At 48.4% G+C, this 23,631-nt stretch overlaps 11 protein-coding genes across 11 annotated transcripts; 4 read left to right on the forward strand and 7 right to left on the reverse strand.

Annotated features, from left to right (window-relative positions):
• Nucleotides 1–101: 101 nt before the first annotated feature.
• On the forward strand, nucleotides 102–1,754 carry N7520_007065 (aromatic amino acid and leucine permease; the record flags this gene model as incomplete). The annotated part of the gene is made up of 1 exon (XM_057140999.1): nucleotides 102–1,754. The coding sequence occupies one exon, from the start codon at nucleotides 102–104 to the stop codon at nucleotides 1,752–1,754; it is 1,653 nt and encodes a 550-aa protein (XP_056995005.1).
• A 612-nt stretch (nucleotides 1,755–2,366) lies between these two features.
• Nucleotides 2,367–3,089, forward strand: N7520_007066 (putative 2-haloalkanoic acid dehalogenase; the record flags this gene model as incomplete). Its single annotated transcript, XM_057141000.1, has 1 exon — nucleotides 2,367–3,089. The coding sequence occupies one exon, from the start codon at nucleotides 2,367–2,369 to the stop codon at nucleotides 3,087–3,089; it is 723 nt and encodes a 240-aa protein (XP_056995006.1).
• A 102-nt stretch (nucleotides 3,090–3,191) lies between these two features.
• N7520_007067 (fungal specific transcription factor domain-containing protein) lies at nucleotides 3,192–5,484 on the reverse strand (the record flags this gene model as incomplete). The annotated part of the gene is made up of 5 exons (XM_057141001.1): nucleotides 3,192–4,182; nucleotides 4,240–4,410; nucleotides 4,457–5,076; nucleotides 5,137–5,222; nucleotides 5,271–5,484. The coding sequence occupies 5 exons, from the start codon at nucleotides 5,482–5,484 to the stop codon at nucleotides 3,192–3,194; spliced, it is 2,082 nt and encodes a 693-aa protein (XP_056995007.1).
• A 654-nt stretch (nucleotides 5,485–6,138) lies between these two features.
• Nucleotides 6,139–6,832, forward strand: N7520_007068 (GNAT family N-acetyltransferase; the record flags this gene model as incomplete). Its single annotated transcript, XM_057141002.1, has 2 exons — nucleotides 6,139–6,293; nucleotides 6,352–6,832. 2 exons carry the CDS (start codon nucleotides 6,139–6,141, stop codon nucleotides 6,830–6,832), a joined length of 636 nt encoding a protein of 211 aa, XP_056995008.1.
• Nucleotides 6,833–7,261: 429 nt separating this feature from the next.
• N7520_007069 (uncharacterized protein) lies at nucleotides 7,262–7,744 on the reverse strand (the record flags this gene model as incomplete). The annotated part of the gene is made up of 1 exon (XM_057141003.1): nucleotides 7,262–7,744. One exon carries the CDS (start codon nucleotides 7,742–7,744, stop codon nucleotides 7,262–7,264), a length of 483 nt encoding a protein of 160 aa, XP_056995009.1.
• A 2,357-nt stretch (nucleotides 7,745–10,101) lies between these two features.
• Nucleotides 10,102–11,136, forward strand: N7520_007070 (zinc-binding alcohol dehydrogenase family protein; the record flags this gene model as incomplete). The annotated part of the gene is made up of 1 exon (XM_057141004.1): nucleotides 10,102–11,136. The coding sequence occupies one exon, from the start codon at nucleotides 10,102–10,104 to the stop codon at nucleotides 11,134–11,136; it is 1,035 nt and encodes a 344-aa protein (XP_056995010.1).
• A 510-nt stretch (nucleotides 11,137–11,646) lies between these two features.
• N7520_007071 (uncharacterized protein) lies at nucleotides 11,647–14,103 on the reverse strand (the record flags this gene model as incomplete). The annotated part of the gene is made up of 3 exons (XM_057141005.1): nucleotides 11,647–12,021; nucleotides 12,075–12,727; nucleotides 12,780–14,103. 3 exons carry the CDS (start codon nucleotides 14,101–14,103, stop codon nucleotides 11,647–11,649), a joined length of 2,352 nt encoding a protein of 783 aa, XP_056995011.1.
• Nucleotides 14,104–14,759: 656 nt separating this feature from the next.
• On the reverse strand, nucleotides 14,760–15,899 carry N7520_007072 (PQ-loop repeat-containing protein; the record flags this gene model as incomplete). Its single annotated transcript, XM_057141006.1, has 7 exons — nucleotides 14,760–14,952; nucleotides 15,007–15,055; nucleotides 15,109–15,165; nucleotides 15,221–15,350; nucleotides 15,408–15,498; nucleotides 15,566–15,686; nucleotides 15,743–15,899. 7 exons carry the CDS (start codon nucleotides 15,897–15,899, stop codon nucleotides 14,760–14,762), a joined length of 798 nt encoding a protein of 265 aa, XP_056995012.1.
• A 1,225-nt stretch (nucleotides 15,900–17,124) lies between these two features.
• sho1 (osmosensor SHO1) lies at nucleotides 17,125–18,105 on the reverse strand (the record flags this gene model as incomplete). The annotated part of the gene is made up of 3 exons (XM_057141007.1): nucleotides 17,125–17,646; nucleotides 17,700–17,822; nucleotides 17,875–18,105. 3 exons carry the CDS (start codon nucleotides 18,103–18,105, stop codon nucleotides 17,125–17,127), a joined length of 876 nt encoding a protein of 291 aa, XP_056995013.1.
• Nucleotides 18,106–19,704: 1,599 nt separating this feature from the next.
• N7520_007074 (putative nuclear distribution protein RO10) lies at nucleotides 19,705–20,440 on the reverse strand (the record flags this gene model as incomplete). The annotated part of the gene is made up of 2 exons (XM_057141008.1): nucleotides 19,705–20,111; nucleotides 20,209–20,440. 2 exons carry the CDS (start codon nucleotides 20,438–20,440, stop codon nucleotides 19,705–19,707), a joined length of 639 nt encoding a protein of 212 aa, XP_056995014.1.
• Nucleotides 20,441–20,675: 235 nt separating this feature from the next.
• N7520_007075 (ubiquitin-associated-like domain-containing protein) lies at nucleotides 20,676–23,365 on the reverse strand (the record flags this gene model as incomplete). The annotated part of the gene is made up of 7 exons (XM_057141009.1): nucleotides 20,676–21,008; nucleotides 21,060–21,508; nucleotides 21,564–22,805; nucleotides 22,853–22,999; nucleotides 23,052–23,082; nucleotides 23,136–23,207; nucleotides 23,276–23,365. 7 exons carry the CDS (start codon nucleotides 23,363–23,365, stop codon nucleotides 20,676–20,678), a joined length of 2,364 nt encoding a protein of 787 aa, XP_056995015.1.
• Nucleotides 23,366–23,631: the final 266 nt, after the last annotated feature.

Here is a 23,631-nt window from a genome sequence, read left to right on the forward strand (position 1 = left end):
TCTAAAGACGACATGCATGAAAAGTCAAAAGTACAAAAAAATGGGATAAGAAGCTTTCGGATGGATTGCTTGAAAAATTCTGTTTCTGTCTTGCGTCTCAGATGTCCTCTGAAGACTTACCTGACAGAATGGATATCACTACAACAGAAAAGAAATATGTCTACGCCGAAATGCAGAAAGAGGGGGATGTGGAGAATGCTGCGGGACAACTGGAGGAGATCACCGTCTTCAAACAGGGTCTTCATCAGCGACATATTCAGATGATTGCCCTCGCAGGCACGGTTGGAACTGGTCTTTTTCTCAGTTCTGGCCGAGCTATCGCAGAGGCTGGACCTCTGGGTGCGTTTCTCGGATACTCCATCATTGGTTTAATGGTGTCGAGTGTTGTCTTTGGAGTCGGTGAAATGGGTGCCCTCGTGCCTCTCAATGGTGGTGTCATTCGTTACGCCGAGATCTTTTGTGATCCTGCTCTGGCCTTTGCTAATGGCTGGAACCAAGTCTACTCTTACATTGTCTCCATCCCCGCCGAGCTGGTCGCCGCTGCCGTGATTGTCGAGTTCTGGATTACTATTAGCCCTGCCATCTGGGTCACCATCTTTGGCGTGTTGATGATTATCACCGCTCTCCTATTTGTGCGCGTATATGGCGAGCTGGAGTTTGGATTCTCCATTCTCAAAATTATGCTGATCATCGGAATCAACATCATGGCTTTGGTGATAACATGTGGAGGGGCGCCCAATCACAAGGCTATTGGTTTCGAATACTGGAAGAGCCCTTATGGTCCATTTGTTCAGTATCTAGGAATCGGGGGATCCCTAGGTCGATTCCTGGGTTTCTGGACAGTATTCAATAATGCTCTCTACGCATACTCGGGCATTGAGAACATTACTGTCGCTGCTGCCGAGACTATGAACCCCCGACGAGCAATCCCCATGGCGGCCCGCCGTATCTTCATCCGAATCATACTCTTTTACGTCGTCACGATCTTTATGGTCGGTCTTGTCGTATCTTCCACCGATCCAAGCCTCCTGGATTCCACCGGCACAGCCTCCGAGTCACCTTTCGTCATTGCCGCGCGCAGTGCAGGAATCAAAGTCATCCCCTCGATCATCAATGCCATCGTCCTCACCTCCGCCTGGTCCTCGGGTAATTCCAACATGCTCGGCGGTTCCCGTATCCTTTACGGCATGGCAAAGCAAGGCCACGCGCCTGCAATCTTCAAGCGCATCAATCGATTTACGATTCCCTACGTCGCGGTCTCCCTCTACGCCGTCTTCATGGCCCTGGGATACATGACATTATCAAGCTCCGCCAGCACGGTGTTCACCTGGCTCCAGGATCTTGTCTCCATCTCGACAATTGTGAACTGGGTTTGCATTCTCGTCGTTTATCTGCGATTCCTCTACGGGTGCAAGAAACAGGGCATTGATCGCCACAGGGAACTTCCATGGGCAGCCCCTTTCCAGCCTTATACTACCTGGGTCTCTTTGGTCGTTTTCATTCTTCTTTTCTTCACTGGAGGGTATACTACTTTCATGAAGGGGCGCTGGAGTACCGAGACGTTTATCTCCTGCTACTTCAATCTGCCCTTCATCGTGATTGTCTACTTTTCCTATAAGTTCTGGATGAAGACTAAGATCATCCCGCTGGCGGAGATTCCTATTAGGCCGTTTATTGAGCAGTACCAGAATAACCCGGAGCCTGAACCGGAACCGAAACGGGGACTTCAAAGACTCAATATTTTATGGTCATGAGAAGAGCACTCAATGTCAATTAGCTTAGCGCAATCTTGAATATCTTTATATATTATACAATGAAGCTATTCAAATCGAACTTGCACATTCCTGAGTAATACCAGACATAGCCATCTCATTAGACCCTTTCCAACCTTGGATAGTTTCCATTACATGATTGACTTACAACTCCAGGTCTATCTTATCTTACCCCTGCCCTGGCCTCCGAATCCGTCCCGACACCCAGAACATGACCAAATCGATTATCGGTACTATCTCGGGAATATTCCGTGTGCAAGATAGGAGGCGAATCTTAATATCCTTAGTAGATTGGAAAGGAATTCTCCGAGCACGATAAACTCCGACCAATCATATGGAACCGGCCCGGTCCTTCCCGATTAGGAAAAGCCTAAATACCGGAAATGATTAAAGATTGTGGCTTCCGGTGCGGGGGAGCTATCATGAACCGCAAAACTTCTAAGGATAGGCCAATTCTAGCTTCTTAACCTATATACAATCATCCCTTGACTACCCTCCCCAGGTTGACTGAAGACTCAACCCACTCAAGAGTCAATTGCATCTCGCAAGCCAAAGCTATACCAGAGACCCAAATCCACCCCTCACCACCCCACCATGTCCCCCAAAAAGCACGTCGTCTTCGACGTAGTCGGCACCTGTGTCTCCTTCGACGCCTTCTACGCCGGAATCGACCGCACAATCGGCCCCAAACTCCTCGCAAACAACATAACCCCCCGCTCCTTCGGTTTCACTTGGATGACAGCCGCCGAGCTAGAATTCACCTTCCTCTCAATCTCCGAGCGCTACAAACCCTACAAGGAAATTCTGCGCGCCCTCTTCTACCGCACCCTCTACATGATGGGCATTCAAGACCCGCGCGCTTTCGCAACAGATACCGAGCGCGAAGCATGCGCGCAAGCATACTCAGATCTGGAACTACGTCCTGGTACGAAGGAGTGTTTTGCCACGCTGCGTGAGGCAGGGTTCACTGTTTGGGCATTGACTACTGGTGATGCGGTGAGGGTGCGTGGATACTTTGAGAGGGCAGGGTTGGAGATGCCTTTGGAGAATTTTATTACGTGTGATACGGCTGGGGTGGCGAAGCCTGCGTTGGAGGCTTATCGGCCTGCGCTGAAGAGATTTGGGGAAGATGATGTTAAGTGGTTTGCGGCGGCTCATATGTGGGATGTTACTGCTGCTGTTAAGGTTGGGTTTAGGGGGGCTTATTGTACGATTTATGAAAAGGAAAGTTGTGCGGAGATTTTTGATGCTGAGCTGGAGGTTTTGGAGGATACTTTGTTGGCCATGGCGGAGAAGATTGTGGCGGCTTCGTTGTGAGGGTGGTATACATCCAACGTAATTTAAAAAGAGTAGAGAGTTGTACATGGAATATACTGGCCCGTTAATTTACATATTAAAGCTGAGTCTTGAGATTATACATCATCTTCCGAATTCCGGATTCGTTAGGAATTGCTCCAGGACCTGAGTCTCTGTCCAGGTTGGCCATGCTGTTGATGGAGAAGAGTATTCAGTACCGAAGATAGTCATTCCCATAACAGAATCCAAGGCTCCAAACATTCCAGCGTCGAAATCTTTGTCAAATGGTGCAGCCGTGTAGTCTATCTCCAAGTTATCATTGGAACAGAGCTGCTTCGAGGCCAAAGTTGCTCTGACCTGGTGAGCTGGGGCTGTTGCAATTCCAGGCGTATCAATTGTCGTGCCTTCTCGTAATCTTGCACCCCAGTGCTTGAACATCTCATAGTCAGATACAGCTGTTTCAGGCTGTGTTACATTCCCCATCCGCGACTCCTGTGGTCCAGTATGCAAGCGAGCAAGAGCACGCTCAAGTGTTTCAATCAACGCTACCTCAAATCGAGCCGACTCTCCAGCCACCGACATTTCTCGAATCATATCCAGACCATTGTAGAGTAACTTGCGGAACTTTTCAGAGAAGCTTTGAATGGAATAAGCAATCAGGACGAGCAATGATGCTCGACATGAGCTATACTCGATGTATGAGGCTCGTGCCAAGCCGGCGCTATTTTCTCTTAGACCTTGGCAAATTCCCAACGCCTCTGTTGCTGCTTCAACGCAGTCGTCGATTAAGTCCTTGCGGCTTGACGATAATTTCTGATTTCCAGTGTCGGCCGATGTATGGCTTTCAGATGGACTGGTCTCCGAGTGCGGTGAAGTTCCCATTGTACTCAAACATTCTCTTTTTAGCAAGAAAGGCCGTCCCGTGAACATTCGGACTAGGCAATATTCGAGCCGTAGATGCATTATTGAGCGGATTTGGGTTGGTGATCGAGTTCTCTCGCTCACTACTTCCTCAGGGAGAGTGTTCCACCACGCTTTCAATGTCAGTTTGCGGGCTAACAAGCCCTTGATGATCTTTGGAATTTGCTGTTTTTGACAGCTCCGAAGGGCGGTTCTTTGAATATGTCAGTACATGTATACTTCATCGTTCTAAGCTTGCTGAAGCTCTTACACTTCATTGAAAATATCTTCTAGAAAATTTATCAGCTGTATTGATGCTTCTGCACGCGCGACACTCGCTCGAGAGTCACCCAGCTCTAATTCAGGTCGATGAAGAGGTATACTGGCATCAACATCCGCTCTGAGCATCGACAGAGGCCGACCATGGAAGATGGATATTTTTCTGACCTTGGTTAGCAAAAGGCTGGTCATTGACAATGGTATCCTACCTTTCAAGCAAGTATGTAGTCCACCAGACGCGATTTCGTGTCTCGATCATCGTCGGGCTAAAAGCATTATTCTTGCATTTTCGATGCATGCCATTCTGCATGGCCAATCTGACCGCAATATTGATATAAATATATCCCAACCCTGAAGCATCAATAGGCAGCGCATAGTAGCCAAAAAGTAAACAGGCTTGAACACTTTCAAGAGATGAATGCTCAATAATCTCTGGTAAAAGGCGAATTGCTTGTTGATAGAACGTTGTACCGATATCTTCCTCCGCAAAGTTGGATCCTGTGGAGCCTGAGGGGTTCTGTGCCGAGGATTCAAGATGCGCATACTGCGTGCCGATGGCGAAGATCATGAGAAGAATACTGATAGTCACTTCGCCGCCCTTCTCGGTGAGTTTCCCTTGGTCGGTATAAAGTGTATGCATTTTGTCAAAAAGCCAATGCTGATCAACAAAGAAGTAATGAGTTTCTGCGTACTTGAAGAAGGTTCTGGCCAGGAAGTCGGCGATTTGACGTGGAGGACAACAAGATATTGCTGCTGACAGATGAGCCCTTCCTGGCCGCAGATGACGAGCTCGTGGCCAATCTGCCTCTTGATCGTAATCATGTGGGTCCTATATCGATTAGTTTCAGAGAAAGCTGACGTGACAACATTTGAATGAGATAATAATTACCCTGCTTCCCAGTGTTTCCATCCGTTTCTCAATGTGATCCTTGACGCGCATGGAGAAATTCCAATATGAGAATTCTCCAGAGAAATCTGCTAGGCGTCAGAATGATCCAATTGGAACATTGTCCCATGACTAACGTGTAACAGTATCTGCAACAGGATCCATCGTGCAGGCTTCATCATCTATTATTAGCTCCTCCGCTTCTTTGACGTCCGAGGCATCAGCATCAAGTGCATCGGCCAGCTTAGCAAGACTTTTCGTATCAAGCCTGATTCCTTCAATGGTGCGTTTCAATATCCGCTCCATATATTTTGAGCGCTCAAATTGCTCCTGCAAGTCCGACCTCCCCATTCGCTCCCTGTGGCTTTCAGTATATGTTCAAGTGAGGTGTACAAAACCACTTACCTTGGGGCATACGCACGAAATCCACGTGTCCTTGACACCGAACCCTTGAACTCACATTGTCGCTGGTAATGCGAACATCGTCTGCAGGGGGCTCCACCTTCACACTTCTCTTTCAAACGCCGGCATTCATCGCAACTATAAGCAATTAGATGCCGAGTAATCATATTGTCCGCAGATATTGACACCCACGCTCGAGCAGCTCGTTTCCGATGATCCATGACTATGTGTTACAGTTGCATCTCGTCAAAAGAGAAGTAGCGACTCTAAGGAAGTAGATCCCATACCCATAAAAGTGTGGGGTTAGTCCCGTGACTTGCTCCGCGATAAGAGCGACCAATCAGAGCATTTGAAAACGTGTGCATATTCGAAAAAGCTTTGTCTTGATATTCCGATAAGGTATAGAGATAAGCGGAATGAGATGAGCTCTAGAACGCTTTTCAATCTTCAAGTCTTCTGGCAAGGCAATAATGGTTTCAAAATCGGGCTCCAAGAATGGGTTAGTGCGCCAAGACTTGGTACATAGCATGGGGAAAAGCCTCTTCCCCCTCCCCATCCTATCTCAATAAATTCATCTCAACGGCTTCATTCCAGTCCTCAGAGATGGAGGACATCCTTCCCCGTCAACCCGTTTATGTGCAAATTCCGTCACCTGGACCCTCCATCGAAAGCAACCGACTCCTCCTTCGCCCTGTCGAAGACCGTGACACTCCAGCATTATTTGCCGTCCGTCGTCGGCCAGAAGTCGCAAAAACAAAGTAAACAAAACTGACACATCCACGCGAATCCATTGAACCCCTCAGCTAATAAATATAGCCACCCGAAAACACCATTTCAGTCAATTGAACAAACAAAGGAATGGCTATCAACTAAAATCTTCACCGAGGGACCGGCCAATATCATTGGTCGTTCGTTCGTATATGCGATTCTAGACAAATCGATTCCTGATACTGAAGAGCAAGTCATTGGGTATATGGGTATCAATGCCGTCCACCCGTGTCCAGAAATCGGATATTCACTTCTTCCGGAGTCTTGGGGTAAAGGCTTCGCCACGGAGTCATTGCAGATGATGTTGAAGATGTGGTGGGATTTGCCGAGGAGAGAGCTTGATGACCTCGATCGACTTCATGAGGGCGTTGAAAAGGTTTATGCTATTTGCGAGAGAAACAATTATGGGAGTTGCGCTGTGTTGAAGAAGTGCGGGTTTGAGGTGGTGAAGGAAATGCAATTTGGGACTGATGAGCTTTATCTGTGGTCTTTAGAGAAGCCAGCTGCGAAGGGGAATGGAACAATCTAATCATGCAAGTATACCCCGGAAGGAAAGGGAATTGAAGCATCCTATCTTCAGCTCAAGTGCTATTCTAATTAACTACCCAATTTAATTGTTGCCTCTTTCCTCGGTGTCAAATCACCTAATTGGGGACCCGGAAAGAGTCCATAGTCCAGGGTCAACCAGGGCCACCAGTCACTCTGCCATTTCCAAAATACTGTTCTCGGTCAAAATCGTATCTCCAACACTGCCTTGCCCCAGATTGAAGTTGCAGTGTCGGTCGATACCGAGGAACTGAAGAAGTCAGACCGCAAATGCTGCAGGATGACTTTTTAACGAAAACAAAACTTCTCAATGCATGATACATTATCGCAGCATAGATATGAAACAAAACAACCTGTATATACATTAATATTATCGGGTATAGTTATGGTACAATTAACGCCTAGTCGAATATCAATCTCTTGCCATCAATTCAGGTATTGGCCGCTGAGGATCCAATTCCGTTGGCGCAGACCTATTAGTTATGATAGCCGAAGGGCTACTACCATAAACCTCATTAGCAACCTCAGGTCTCAGAGACCGACTCAGCCTGTTAGCCCGTCTTCTCTCCCAGAGAGCCCAGAGCAGAGTGCCAATCGCAATCACTCCTAGGGGGACGCCGACTCCCGCTCCAATCGCGACGTCGTGCGAGCTAGATGCCGAGGAAGATGTGGTTGAAGAGTTGGAAGAAATAACCGCAGTTGAATTTGTAGAATTTGAAGATGAGTCCGATGTGACATTGGCAAGTGCGGCGCGCCCGAGGATGATTTTCGCGTCGTCTAGGCGGAAAGCGTTTCCGTATGGACAGACAATATCCGAACCGTTGTAGATAGGTGTGCCGCAACAGTATAATGAAGTTCCGTTGATTAGTGATAGGTTTATAATCGATGCGCCCATCTTTTTGGTTACATCCTCTGAGTGACTTTAGCTTGTCTCGTTCTCGTTGAAAATAATGCGAGGGTAATGCTTACGGCATTTCGTGGGGCATCCATCTCCCCACGCCTTGCTGGTACAACCTCCCCTAGAAACAACAAAGGGTTGAGATACGTCCAGACATAGTCCATTCGTCAGGCAGATTCCGCCATTACCACAACAATGCGTGATGTCATCGGAGGTGCATGGATAGGTTTCTGATGCGATGTTGCCCTCCGGATAATAACATGTGCGAGTGTCTGTACTCATGGTGTATGATTTTGTAGAGTACTGTAACTGAATTGAGATAATTGAAGAGTTGAAGCGATCTGTTGCGCGTCAAATCTATGTGTTGATCAAAGGGGAAATTGGGAAAGGAAAATAGGTCGAGTACACCAAGCTGAGGGAAGTAACGATTAGACGAGATTCTAACTTCCAAGCTAAGGACTAACCAAGGCGGATGGGGCTGCGCTGGGGGCCCTATAATGAGGTGGAGGTGGGGGCTATAGAACGATAAAAACTGGATAGGAAATATTTGAAAGGTGAATCGACACCAGCCCCATATGTGTGATGTTATGAATTCCAGGCCCTTGACCCAAGAGTCCACCCATAACATGTACTTATGGAAGAGTCATTCTTTCAGGTCTTCATGAATATGGCCTGCAACCCCTGATCAGGATGATAGTCATTCAACTCTGAGACCTTCTAACCATCTTAGGGGGCCAGATTGTGGGGCATTATGCAGGATATTGACCTATCAATCTAGTGTCAGCGAAGATTTTTCCGCAAAAGTCATAGTCATTGTTGATCAAGAAATCCTCAAATTTGTACTCCATACGTGGGCTAGTAAAGTAGAGCCAATCTCTCACCCAAGCGAAGCTTCGGGATTTTCTCTAGTGTAATTGTATTCTAGAGATAAAGCTTGGCGTAGCACTCCCCTAAATCAATTGACCACTTTCAGTATCGCGTGTTTCTTATGTCTACAGACCCCCTTTGTCCAAATGGTTCGATGAAGTGTGAAGTCATGTGTTTACTCTACATGTCTACAAGTTTATCAAGGATAAAATCCTTCCTGCTCCATTTTTGTCCTTCCATACATAACGTTGTCCTTGAGTATTCAAATGGTATAGTAGAAAAGAAGATAGAAGGTAGATAATATAGTAGAAGAACAAGTAAGATACTGGGTAGGTGAATGGTATAGAATGTTTAGTAGAGACATTGCTCATCATAGGCGCTACGCATTCAACGCAGCAGAAATCCTCTCTTTATCGTCACTAACTTGAAATCTCTGTTATTTTGTGTGCCTCTGTCTTTGCGGCACCAACAGCAGCAGCAACCAACACCACCCCCATTACCATCAAGCAGTGGTCAGCAATGAATAGCCACCAGGATCGCGGTCTCCTCCTCTTCTTGTTCTTCGAGGCTACCAGCGCCCTCCCTATCATTGCCCGGGCCACTAAGCTCCCCCGTCCCTCAATCTCTATCCCCCTGATTCAGAGGGGTATTACCGCCTGAACATGGATGATATCCACCATATCATCCACGTCTTGCACCCTTTAGGTGCACTGGCGCGACTCGAACAAACTATTAAGATCGTTAGCATCATTAGGGATACTATAGGATTTGGGAAGGTATTTGGTTAGGTCCACTCTCGGAAGTAGTTCCCTCACTGGGCCTCCTCGAGGCCTTTACATAACTAACACAACTAGTGATGTGAGCAGCTTCAGTAAGGCTCAACATACTGTTACGGTCGTTATCGAGTCTGGAAGAGCCCATTACGGTGGCTGATTTCAGATTATAATGCATTTCTCTCTCTCTCTAAAGCTCACAGATACAGTCCCACTTCTGGAAGAGAACCGGACCAGCTTCTTATGGTTTGGAAAGATAACTTTTGATGATCACTTGAATCCCAGAAGAGAGAATATAGCGAGAGAACCAATAGAGCCATCCGTTTGTTCGATGGGAAACAAAAACAAGTAGCAAAGGAATGACGGACCTTAATGATGGCTGATTTAAATTACACCCACCTGGGCATCCATCATCATTGCATAATAGTCTCAAATATATGACACGAAATTCCGTCCATGCATCTCACTTATCATTGGTTCGTAGTCTGATCGATATCAAAATGGTTCATTAGCGGAGATACCCACGTAAAGCCCGGGCACATTAACTCCACTAAATCCGAAGTATAGACAAAGACCCCACGAACGGTATTCCGCGCTTAGCTAGTAAAGCTGTATAAATAACGAGATGATACGGAGCAGAAGAAAACATTGACAAGTAACAACTCTACAAGTGAACAGCCTCAATCTCAATCTCACGATTTGAAGTGACACCAGATGTCATCCTCAACCCATCTCGCTGCCGTGATCCCGCAAAAGGGAGGCCCCCTCGCCCTCATCCAACGACCAACCCCAACTCCAGGCCCAAATCAACTCCTCATACAGGTCAAAGCCGTCGCGATCAACCCAGTGGACTACTATCAACGAGAACTTGGGGTCTTTATCGAGAATTACCCTGCAATATGTGGCTCGGACGTCGCGGGAATCGTCGCAAAGACAGGAAGCAACATGCGTCCTGGAACACCCAAGGCCGGAGATAGAGTGGTTGCTTTTGCGAGCGCGTATCTCTACAATGCTGATCCCGATTACGGCGCATATCAGGAATACGTCCTTATCTCTGAGGATGTGGTTTCTATTTTGCCGGGTGGGTATACGTTTGTTGAGGGAAGTGTTTTCCCGATGGCAGCTTGGACTACTTGGAATGGCTGGTTGTGGGCGGGGATGGGGAGGGAGTACAGGGGGGCTAGTGGGGAGGGAGTGCTTATTTGGGGGGCTTCGAGTAGTGTTGGGGCTTTTGCGGTGCAGGAGGCTAGGTTGATGGGGTTGACGGTTTATGCTACTGCTGGTGTGAAGAATCATGAGTATATCAAGGGGCTGGGTGCGACGAAGGTGTTTGATTATAGAGAGGAGGATGTGTTGGGGAAGATTGTTGATGCGGCGAAGGAGGATGGGGTTGTTATTCGGGTTGGGTATCATGCGACAGGATCGCAGCAGTTGGCGGTGGATGTTTTGAGTGCGTTGGGTCAGGGCTTGGGGAATTCCAAGTTGGCAATTGCCCCTATTGTGGAAAAGGATTTGAAAGTACCTGATGGTGTAGAGACCACATTTGTGCTGCCGCCTAATGATATCGATGCGAGGAATGAGAGGACTAGGTGGATCTTTGGGACTTGGTTGCAGGAGAAACTCGCTTCGAAGGAGGTGGTTGCGAGCCCTTATATCAAGGTGGTGGAAGGCGGTTTGGCATCTGCTAATAGGGCCCTAGATGAATGGAAGGCTGGGGTGAGCTGTACGAAGATCGTTTTCGAAGTGTGACAAAAGCAAGAACGTGTGCTTATAGGTCTGTCATTTGATTCGTTTATTGTTAAATAGTATTCTGTCCTAAAAATACTTCATTCGGAGCCCATATGAAGTACAGGTATAAGTACCCCGATAGATATAACCCAGCGACACAGCTGCTGGTGAAGAAGAATAGACCAAAAAGAGATGAAAGATCGGTCGAGGCGTGAGAACATCTCATTCGTGTGCGCGAGTATGTTCAATGCGTATGTGTATGCGCGTCATAAAAAAAACAATCAAAGGAAATGCAGGTTCGAGTAAATGCCGGTTAACATGCTATCACAGAACTGTGCACGATATAGTATTGAAGCTGACGAGACCTCAGCGCCCGTGCTGCCAGATAATAAAAAGATCGAACAAAAAAAGGTAACAAAACATGAACAAGATAATCGTTGCTATAGGGGTATCCAAATGGAGAAGACAATAGTCGAGACATATGGAAAGATTTGTCTGGCTGCTCAGCACCCAAGCATGAGTACTGAATAGTCATTGCTCAGATGTGGCGGAGGGTTCAAAAGGCTTATCTGACTCTGCTGGAGTTGCGTCAGCGCTCGGGGTGGAATCGCCGGTACCAGCACTTCCCCATGAATCTTCCCTTAATACTTCAGCGTCATCAGGTAGATGAGGGCGCTTGATCTTGGCTTTGGACTTGGTGCGAGTTATGGATGGTGATGGGGCTTCTGCTTGCGGGGGATCGCGAGTGCCAGTTTGCATGGGACTGGCTGCGCTATTGTGATTGGGAGACATGGACCGGGGAGAGTCCATGAAGCCACGCCACTTGCGCCAGCCCTCAAAGTCAATCAGGGCCTGCATGCAGCCCCATTCGGTCACCTTTTGTGAGAGCCACGGGAAACCCACAGGCTATTCAAACTGTCAGTATAGGCAATGCAATAATTTCCGTGAATTTGACAAACCTTGGTCAAGAAATCATTGCAGCCAGCAGCCAATGCCTCATGACGATCACTTTGCAAACTGCTGGCTGTCAATGCAACGATAATAACCGGACTCCTGAACAGCGATAGATCTTTCAGCGTGTCTTCCTCGCTGACAGAGCGATGAAGTCCAGGCCTTTTTTCAGATTCATTGGCGCTGGAAGCACTGGAACGACCAGACGCTGTCTTGGAGAAGACACCAATTCCGTTGAGTCGTTCCAGTCGACGAATCTCCTTGGTGGCATCCAAGCCGTTCATGACGGGCAGCTGAATATCCATAAGAACCAAGTGAAATCCACCTTGTCGCCATTTCCGTACAGCCTCCTCGCCGTTAGCTGCACACTTCCACCGTACACTGAGACGTTTCATGAAAGCTTCCAATAGCTTTTGATTGATGATATTGTCCTCTACAATGAGAACGTTGATTGGCGGTACGGTGCCATCGATCAATCCACCAAAAACGGCTCCTGGTGATGCAGCGCTTTTAGGCTTCCGGAGGTTTCTCGGTGATGCAACAGCTGCTGGTGGTGTGTGTGACTTCACTTGCGGAGATTCGACCACTGTCGCTGGGGGCGTGGGCACGCTCTGGGCCGGGATGGTTGGAGGGGGTTGGGAATGAGGAGAAATTCCCGATTCTTCTAAGATGTTAGTCCTCAGCATCTTCATGGAATTGATATGTATGCGTACCCGTCACTGTGGGCGCTTGACCAAGCATGGTCGGTGAATTAGTCGTATGGCGCTGAAGTGCCGGCCGACGGTGCTGACGAGCTCGGGACCCCGGCGATGCAAGTGGCGGCGGCACGCCGGTTGTGAGAATCGAGATAGATGGCGCGCTATTTACTGAACTCGACGAATGCGTGGGTGGGGTCGGGACCTTGACATTGGTAGGCATGAGGGGAAAATATTCGCCATGCTCGCCGGGCTCGGAAGGGTGGTGATGGTGATATCCGGTATGTCGTGGTGATGGCTTTGGGGTTCGGCGTGTTGGCGCCTCAATAAGCAAGGCCTCTTGAATAGTTTGGCCACCGGGGTAATATGAGTCTAGGACAGCCGACAAGGGCTCTTCTGGGCTCAAGAGCCGCTCTGGGGTTGTGATTCGATTTGCGCTGTCGCGTGCTAGGATCCGTATCAAAATATCCGGGGAATCAAATGTCCTGCCCAGCGAGTTGCCGTATTTCGCAATGACTTGGTCGCGCAATTCATCCACCACCGCATCTTCTAAACAAGGCACCAGCGTAGCCGAGCCACCTGGCCGTTTCACCCAAATTCGACGATGGACCATCTTGGCAGCAGCTATGGGTGTGCGACTGCTGCCCGGTTCACCTTGAGTGGGGAAGAAGAGACTCTGCTCCAACAGGCCACTAATCAAGTTCTGATGTGATGCGGGGAGAAGAGACTGACGACGAACAGCAAGACTAGGTCGCTTACTGGAAGGGGCAGGGAAAAAAGACGCAGATTTCCGACGATCTTCCGGGGGAGTCTCAACAACGGTATCAAGAGTCGGGTCCAATGGATGTTCAACTAGAGTTGAGTTGCGAAATTTGACTTGCGTGGCTTGCAGGGACGTGTCGTCGGAATGTGACGGAGTTGGGATCGGGCTGTCGAGGGGGGAAGAGAGCTCTTCGGAGAGAGGGGTAGGCGGTAGTGAGTATTTCGGCTCGGTCGGGGGAGGAATACTGGCTACAGCGTCCGATGAAGGATATCGATGAAGCTGGTGTTGCGAGTGCAGCGGGGATGAATTACTGGGCTTGGTCCGTCGTGACTTGTGACCCTGTCCCTCATGCGCGTCAGGACCCGAGGCGGTATTGACGGAGGATTGGGCCGCGGACGATAAAACGCTGTATGGGGATTTTTCGCTCGCGGAGTCGGAGAGAGGAGTTCTGGAGATGCCAGAGGTTGAATTTGGGTGGACGCGCGGGTCCGCCCCAATGTCCGGATTTGGTACCGCGGGTATCGAAGATCGCCGTAGCAGCTTCGACTTGAGGAGGCGTGTTAAACGTTTCTCTGGCATCGTGATAGCTGCCAATGGACACCTCAATCTCAACTCATAGCTTTCAAGGTTTGAGCTTGACTAAGCTGGAGAAGAGAAGATAGATTGGTCAGGTTTGTACTATTGAGCGGGTGACTAGGATTTGGTTCCCCTAGCCCCAATCATGCAATCGTGATATGGCCGAAGAGAAGGGCCTGAGCACTATGCCAACGGCACACTGAATCCACTAGCAACAGCTGACAAGTGATGCTTTTGGAAATTTGGAATTTTAGAGGTTGTGAAGGGGGAAGTCATGCAGAATCTCTCAGCAGAATGCTGATCTCCCGGTAAGTTGGGCAAGAGCTCTATTCTCACGCTAAGGCCGAAACAACGGGTAGCGGCATCAAATCCCTCCACATGCAGTTTATTTTCATTGGATTTCAAGAGTATCTTCCGGATTTCATATAAGTCATTGGACATGGAACTTATCTTCAAGACCAACTTGGGTCAGTTCAACGTTCAATGTTTAAGAAGGTTCTCTCAAGTGCTGTAATTTGCTTTTTCTTGTCATCATCACACCACGATAACTGCAGTGCTTCCTAGGGAGTCATGTACCCTGTACATATGATATGTGAGAAACCCATAATTTGCAAATCAACTGATTTTTCCACCCATCCACCATCAAGTTTGGGTATTGGTCACTGTTGTTTCTCAATATCATCCAAAGGATTCATATCCGGTCGAGCATTTTGAGTCTCTCCTGCATTATTCCTTGTCAAATCAAGCAGATCATCAATACTCCTTCCGCTTATCTTCGCCTCTTTACGAAGCTTGCGATAGCGAATCCGCCAAACAATATGGCTGACATAGATTCCTCCTTCGAGAATGATCCTAAAACCATCAGCCATGTCATTCAAAAAGGGAGTCGACAAGCAAATCACTAACACGAGAATATACATGATTCCACCTAGAATATCAAAACTACCTTGCGCCGCTACACAGTGGTTAGCGAAATGCGGCCCGCCGGTACAAATGTTAAACCCATACCCAAGGCAAAGAGAGAAAACATTCCACCTAGTGTATCAATAGACAAGAATACCCAGTCTGTGGGGTTAATATAAGATTTCACTTTTCAAAGATAGGATGACTTGAAACATACTGAATCCAATGACACGGCCATCCCTCTTCCACAATTCAAAGTATGGAGGTAATAAGCCCGCAGTTAAGAGGATAGCAGCAACTACACCAACCACAATATCCGGCCAGGAAACGCCTTTGCTGTATGGGATCTGCAAGAATTGAAGTAATCAGGACTAAGCTCCAAAATAACCAGCAAGTCAACATACCCGTAACGTAAGAATGAGAAGAGCCTCGATCCCGCCAAATAGAGCAGAACACCCCAAGCAAACCAGCGATGCTTTCAACCGACTGTAATTGCTTTGGGGGGTATCAGCCTCAACTCAATAGTACCATCATACACAAAGTATATGGCCATTCAACTTACTGGTTATAATATAGAACCTGACACCAACTGACCAAAGAAAAGAACCCAAAGATCTGCGGCTGGATTTGTAATGGGATATTCACTTTCTGTAGAATCAGGTATGCACCCATTGGAACCGAACCTATTAAGAATCTCCAATGAGTATTCCTGTCATGGAGAACTAATTAATTATCTTACAGCTCGCCCACAGAAACATCATAGCAGCCGGGAATCCATCCGTCTTCTTTCTTCGCCAGTTATACCATATCTGGGGAATCAGCTGTACACACCAGAGGGTTGTGCCAATTGTGCCGAGAACATTGGAGGCCAATGTGACATTATCTCCAACCGACATGTTTAGAATATTGGATGTAAGGTTCTGGACAATCAAATGGATGATAGAATATAGATATCGGAGATAGATCAGATAGTGTAGGTATTGAGAAGAATCGACTCATTTTCTTCCAAGCACTACACCCAGATGTCTATATGAATTCTCAACGAAAAAGCACGAAAGAAAAGGAAAGTCACGTCTGAGAATCAGAAGCATAACTAGCGGGGGACCCTTCCACTCACTCCCAGGTATCTACAAGCATAAGCGTAAGCGTAAACATGATGAATCCAATCAAACCCAATCAAACAGACAGCCCAAGTCTAGATTCGGAGGAAACAAATCAAGCAGCCGCATATATCAAGATATTGTTGGCGGAACCGGACCCTGCCAAGTTTGAGACTAGGACGAAAAAGGGTAAAAGGAGGAGAGCTTACGATATACTAGGTACGGAGATATGTAAAAGCGATGTGGACAGGTGAGGTGATGTAATTTATGCTGTACGGGAACTTGTTCTATTGGCTTTCTTCGTCACCGTCTATTTTGTCCGATAACGGTTGGTTGGCGTGGGTCTGGTGGGTAGGTGGGGCGACATGATGCCCGTGCCTTTGGCTTTGGCGGAGAATTGGCGTCGTTAGTACTGTATATGGCCTAAAAATATATGTTGTAGATGCTGCACACATTGTGAAGAAGCTGTTGTTTCTCTATGTACATTGGGACAATAGGGTTGTGCTATAGGCTTTACACGGAACTGGGTAGCCTCATTTTCTAATGTGATCGAAGAAATTGATGTGGACAGAAGACCAGATTGCATTCAAGACATCGCAATGCTTTGACATAGATCAACCCCTGCATCTAACTATCTGCGACATCTGGATGTTTGTGAAAGTCAGACTCTCAGCAGGGATCTAAATCAATCCAGTCGGGCTGAATTCTCCAGACATGACAAAAAAAAATAGCACCTGAACCATAACGCGCAGTATAACGGAAAAAGAAAAATGCGGGACAGATGACCGCCAGACACGGTTACCAAACCGGGTTGAGAAAACGCGTTCCAAGGAAAGAGGGAGAGTAGGGGGGGGGGGGGCATGCAAACAGATCAAGGTATGAAGAAAAGGAGGCCATCAAGACATCACGTTAGGAACCAGAAGTACACGTCGAGTGAAGATTCCGAAGGGTATCAAAGTACAGATTTCGCGAAAAGGGGAGACAGAAAATCAAAAGAAACTAATCATCACGACTGTGGCGATCACAAGAGGATGAGGTAGTTGGAGGGCGCTATGCCGGTATCTCCATTTGATTTCCGTGCCTGCCACCATCGGCCGCTGACATCGGATACTTCGAGGATCTCGTGCTTGGCGAAGCTGATCTCGTTCGCGTCTTCGGGGTTCGCGTCGTACGAGTAGATCGCCTTTGCGCGGTAGGGGTATTCGGTGGGTTGGGGAACCTCGCTGGGCTCTTGGTTTGCGGTGCCAGGCGCGGGGCTGGTGCCTCCGAAGCGGGCGGAGGAGGTGCGCTCAGCGCCGGGGGCTCCACCGGGGAATCCGGAGACGGGAGAGGAGGTCTCGAAGCCGCTCAGTTGAGCGGAGGTGTACATCTGTGGGGTGTTGCTGGTGGCCATGGTTTCTGGGCGAGCACCGAATGCGCTAGACATGGGGCGGCTGCCGCGGTAAGAAGAGGGATCGGGTTGTTCCTTGTTCAGGGCGAATGAGTCGATGAACCCGCGGTGGGTAGCCTGGGGCGAGGAGCCGAAGTAGAAGATCCAGATAACCTATATCGATGTAAGCTAGAGGACTGGCGATATATCGAAGGGATGCAACTTACAATCACCATGGAAAGCAGGATGAAGCCTGCACCAGCAGCTTGCTCGGCTCCCAAGTGGCTGTAAATCAAATTGTTTGCGCTGGTCGAAGTCAAGACCAAGCCACACGCAAGGTAGCCAACAATCTAATCATCAATCAGTACTGTTGTTGAACATGCGGGTCGATGCAAATCCTACCGCGACGCCGTAAACATTGCACGTGTCTGTGCCAAAGGTGACAATCAGACCGAGAATCACACAGAACATGTATGAGTTCGCCCACCAATCATAGTTAGGGTAGCCGTTGTTAGGTTGGGTTTCCGACACGACAGATGAGATGAAAGCGATGAGCCACCCCAAGATGGAGATGGACAACGTCGTCAGGGCGAACGGGTCACCCAGGATGTTGCTGGCGCGAAAGCTCGGCATTTTGGGTATTCAGATTCGGAGTTGTTCAATGAATGTCGAGAAGTGGAGTAGATTAACAGAGGGTTAATGGATGCCAAAGGAGGGGTGTTTCTATCGCTGCGGTCCTGTTCTTTTTCCAGGCGAGTCGAATCGAATCAGTCGTTCAAGTTGAGATGTTCTTTTTTGTCGGATCGAGAAAATCAGTTGGTCCAATGCGAGGAGGTGAAACTATTGAGATGCGCCCAGTCAGTTTCCCGATTATCAAAGTATTGGTCGTGCGTGGGGTCCAAAGTGTGGTGTTGATCGTTGGGTTTCGATGTGGCGCCTTTTCGCGCTTAAAACGAGAAGAGTTCCCCACGATTTCCACAAAGCTCGACTAGAATATTGTGCCTGGCGCCTTGTGTGTTCGTACCTTTTCTTTCTGAGACAAAGTGGGTTCGTAGCGAATTGACGAACCGCGGGGGGAACGGATAAGGGAGTGTAGGAAGGTTGGGGAAAAGACAAAAAAAGAACGAAAGGCTAGAAGTTGACAAGACAGCACCAGGCTGAAGAATAGAATGAGCGAATGAGTGTGGAAGTTCAATGAGAAAAAGGAGAAAGTGAAAATGAGCCCAGTGGATCCCGCCCCAAACAGACTCTCACCCCTGGAATCGAGACCACAGTGGGAACCGGAAATGAGGTGTGACTTGCTCCACCATTTGACTTCATTCACTTTCTAATCTTACTTTTCCATGGTCTATAACTTAATCCAATTAAATTATCTTACACTCATGTAGAAAATCTAAAGCTATCTGCTGTTCACATATTCCCCGTTTAACTTTGATCTATAGGTAAACATCAGCCCTTAGTCATCCCCTTTCAGCTGACGCAAACAATCCTTGGCTGCATTGGTTCATTTCCCATCCGATATTACCCTGATCGACAATGGTCTGACATCCCTAATAAATTAATCTACTATATAGTTAGATCGGGCCCTTATACTCCATACTAATCAATTGATTCTACATCCCTCGGTATTCTGGAGAACGTTGACACTCCACGCCCCACACGGTTCGATCGGATCTCGTACTATTTCCATATCTAGTCATCAATTCGTAGTGCACACGTGTCTAGTGACGGGCTATGCTCGCTTGAGCACGAGCACGTACGCCTGCATGTGTACGCGTATTTTCCCGGCTTTATTGACTACAGCTAAGCCTCAGCTCAGCCTCAGAAATATGTAGGCTGTGAAAATAAAGATCTCTATCTATAAAACGCCTCGGCCCCAAAATCCACTTTAGAGAGGAATCGGAATCTGGGGTCCCCCCTTTGAATTTTGCATACCTTATCGTTATTAATTACCGGAATTATCACCAATGACGATAGATCGGCATGTGGATTCCTGTCATTCTACAACCCCATTATTCAATTGAATGCTGTCAAGCTCGCGTGGCTTTATCATTTGCGTATGAATGAAGTCACTTGACATTCTTCTTCATTGAACATGTACGTAAACATAAAAGACGCGCCTAAATTGAACCAACCAAAGCAGGATATCATCGCGAAAAACACAACAATGTAAATGCACTTTCAATGGAATAGAGAGCCTGAAAGAGTAGGAGGGAAAGAGGAACGAGAAAATCAAATCTCATTCTCCCTCCTCTCTTTTACAGCCTCTCTCCTCCTAATATCCCTCTCGACACCCTCCAATCGAGCCTCCCATTCTGCCCAACACTCCCCACTTCCAACAAGGCCTACCTCATACCACCGCTGTAACACCTTCGCCGTGCGAACCCGTAGCTGTGAGATCTCTGCCGCCTGCTCCGCCTGTGTCTGTGCGATGCGCTCCATCCGTGGTTGCAGGTCAATGAGGGTAGCGGAGCTCTGCGCATCCGGGATGGGAAGATCATTGAGAGATGTAAGGCGGGAGGCGGTTTCAGGGAAGGCTGTTGCGTAGGAAAGGACGATTGAGGTGAGAGCACGTGTGGAGAGACCTTCTGGGATTTCGTGGGCAGGTGGAGATTTGAAGAGATCTGGGAAGCGGTCGTCTGGTGATCATAGGTTAGTATGGGCATGCATGCGAATCGAGAAGAATGCTTGGGTTGTTTATGGGATATGGTTGGGAGTAATTTGGGATTGACATACGGAGTTGGATTATGTCTCGTACGACGGGGACGCTGCGGCTGAGTTTCGCTAGTTCTCGCTCCATGCCGGCGAGTCGGCGCGATACAGTTTCGTCGAGGGAGGTTGGTTTCTCCGGTGCGGTTGGCACTCCTGTCCAGTCGGTTGTGCCCCCTAGTAGGTAGGTGAGGCGACGTAGACGTGCCTCAAGGAGCTCGATGGTGGCACCGGCCACGGAATCACTTTCAACTGTCATTGTGGAGGTATGAGATTGTGGTGTTGCGTTGGAGGGTTGGGACAGAGGTTCTCCGCGACAAGCTCGTGTTTGCAAACACGGCAAATGTGGGGACGCTTCTTATCAAATCTACTACTATACTTACAGTACGAAGTATACGCAACAATTCATGTCAAGTTAAAATACATTTCATTGCTCATGTTCTTCGAGTGCTCTGCTCGATTCGTGTGCTCATCATTAATACAAATGTTCTCGTTCAATTGCTAGATGCATGTTCGACGTGATCTGCCATATCTTCGTCGCTCTCCACCCTCCACGTATCGTTATCATCTATGGCTTGAGACAATGACTGGGTCGCACTCCATGATCCTGGTTTCTCTTGCATTTCTTGCCCGCGTGTCTCGCCATCAAAGTCTTGTACTTCGTAATCGAAAACGTTCACAACCCGATCCTGCTGCGGTGTAGGGGGCTGAGCCTGCTCCTCCATGGCCTTCTGGTTCCAAGTTGGCTGATTCCAGCTATCGTCTGAATTGCTAGTATCTTGACTGCATTCGGCCGCAAATGCCTCATTGTCTTTGTTCACGAAGTCCTGTTTAGGTGAGTCAATGGTCAAACACCAAAGGGAAAACTCATGGCATACCTGTAGCTGTAAAGGTGCAGGGTCTACTGGGGCATTCAAAGCCGCGTCACTAGCATAGACCAGCAGGACTGATTTCCAATCCTCACTAGCTGCGCGGAGGACTTCAGTCTCCGATACTTTCCGGGCAGTATAGCCCATGACATCCCCATTCTGTGGGGTTGATTCGTCGCCCTGGGCCTGTCTCTTCTCGGCTTGCCGAGTCTTACCGTCCTCGGCGGAGAAACTGATCCGCCACCATTGAGGGCAGTCTTTGCCATCGACATCCATGACATCTCCCTCTTCCTTAGCTTGATAGCCTTTCAAAACGTAAGTGATGTGGGGCTCGGTGCAGACACCTCTTAGCGTGTATTTGTGCGAAGGAGACTCATGTGGAGACTCTGATGGTTCAGTAAGCATCCTGGAGTAGCTGTGCATGGTTTCTAGTGCCCTCTGCTTCTGAATCTCGAGCCCTATGATTGGTGGTTAGCAACACCAACTGTTAGATAATGCATTAAGTGAACATACCCTTCAGTTTCTCATCAATCTTGGCAGCTAGTGCGCGCAGCTGTTGGGGAATCCGCTCCGCTCTCTCTTGTCCCTCCTCTGGTGTCAATTTGCCCAGATTGCCATTAATGGCTGTCTTCAGAGCTAGAGGCACCGCGGCAGCGGTCTTTTTAAGTATATCCATTCTTGTGAGACCGCTGAGAGGGTTTGGTGGTGAAGTAAAATGCTCGATCTGCTGTTCGATTTTTGACACAGCTTCCTCAGCCTCGAGCTTTTTAACGCGCATATCACGCGCGACGTCTTGACAGGTGCTCAAATAACGGTCGGGGTAAAAGACAGCAGGAATTTTCACGTCCACTGGTTTTGCCTTCTCGGACGAATCAAGCTTCATGACTAAAATGTCACCAACATGCTCCAGCCATACATCGTCAAGATCTTCCCCGGGCTTGTCACTCCAGATAGCCGTGTCCAAGACGTCGTAGAGCGTCTGCCCTGGATCTTCGACTGCAGGTTCAAATACAAAAAGCTCTTTTGAGATCGGTTCGTCGCCGTCTTCAAATGGTGTTTTTTTGTAAGCCCGTGACACGAAAGTTGCGACTAACGGATTATTGGGATCGGCTCGAATTGCAGCAGAATTCCATGTCTCGAGGAATCGTGCGACCGCCTCTTCAGAGTCGGAAGATAGCCAGTTCATCTGTTTAAGACCAGCAAGTGCATCACTACTCCCAAAGGCACGCTCTGTAGAATCCAGGAAAGCCATTAACCGCTGGGTCTCATGAATAAGGTCTTCCCAATCGCTATCTCCCCTTCCATCGTGGACAGTCACGATTTTCGGCAGATTTATCGGTTGCCCATTCCACCACTGTGTATCAAGCCCATAGTCAAAGAGAAGTTTGTTTCTTAAAAGTAATGCTTCTCGCGCCATAGGAATTTCGTGAAGGATTGTGAGAAACGCTCCTAGATAGAGATTGTCCTGTGATGGGCGGATGAATGCTGGCTCGCCGTTCAATCTCTTGCGATCCTCGCAGTCCGGGCTGAGGGTGACTTCATGTGATGTCTCATTAAACAGGGTCATAGCCCAGTCACCTTCATTGTAGTGATCGCGCGTGGCTTTCCCGAAGTGAGGCGGGCTATCCGGGACTGCTGTCGTCACTCCAGTCTCTTGCGTACCCATGCCTTGGTTGAGGGACATGGCCACCGCCCGCTGCAATTCCTGCTCCTCGCGCTCTGCTAAGCTGAGTCCTGGTCCGGTCCCGGTCGCCGCTGATCCGTCAGTATGGTCTCTCGTGATCTGTGAAAGGGCTGCGCACCTGAGTTGCCCGATGTGTTGATCGCGGTTGGCCCATCATTACCAGCAGCCTTGGTTGTGTCATGCATGTTCACTCTCGAAGGAGGACGGGAGGGAGGGGCGGTGGCAGGCATTCGAGGGCCGTGTTCTTGGTCGTTGTAACCAAACGCTGCAATCGATGTCAGCTACTGGAAGAGAAGCGAGTGGATAAGGATGCGCACGAGTCAAGTTGCTCTCATTTTGCCAGTTGGTCTGGAGAACTGGTCAGCTTCTTCGAGATCAAATGAGTATTGATGGTGACGCACACTTGGCGAATGAGGTCCCGTTGGATCTTCGTAGTATGCATTTATAGCTTTTTGCGAGTCGCCATCATGGGCCTGTGGTTCAAAAAGACTAGGTCAGCCGGGGATTCAGATGTAAAGGCGCGAATGCGGGGACGAGGTACGACCTTCAAGAAGTTGATCGCACGCGGGCGGGTGGTGCTAGTGAAGCTGATAAACTCGGTAATAGCTTCTTCAGAAGGTTCGGAGTTCATGGTGGGGGCTAACGAGCCAGGAGGATCAGTTCAACAAACATCGAGGAAGTTGCATCAATGATGGCGGGAGCTTTCCCCACCACATGACGCCAAGCATCGATCCACCCTTTGTAACTCACTTCACACGCCCATCGACTACGGTGAACGATAGGGCACATGTGGCCAATAAAGGTCAAATTATATTATTTTTGGTCACCGCCCTTGCTTAGTCTGTAAGTGTTTTACTCGGATATCCACAATACCCACCAGTACAAACTTATCTAGCT

Source organism: Penicillium odoratum, assembly GCF_028828045.1.
Source record: "Penicillium odoratum strain IBT 22623 chromosome Unknown utg000005l_segment0_segment0, whole genome shotgun sequence".
NCBI lineage: Eukaryota > Fungi > Ascomycota > Eurotiomycetes > Eurotiales > Aspergillaceae > Penicillium > Penicillium odoratum.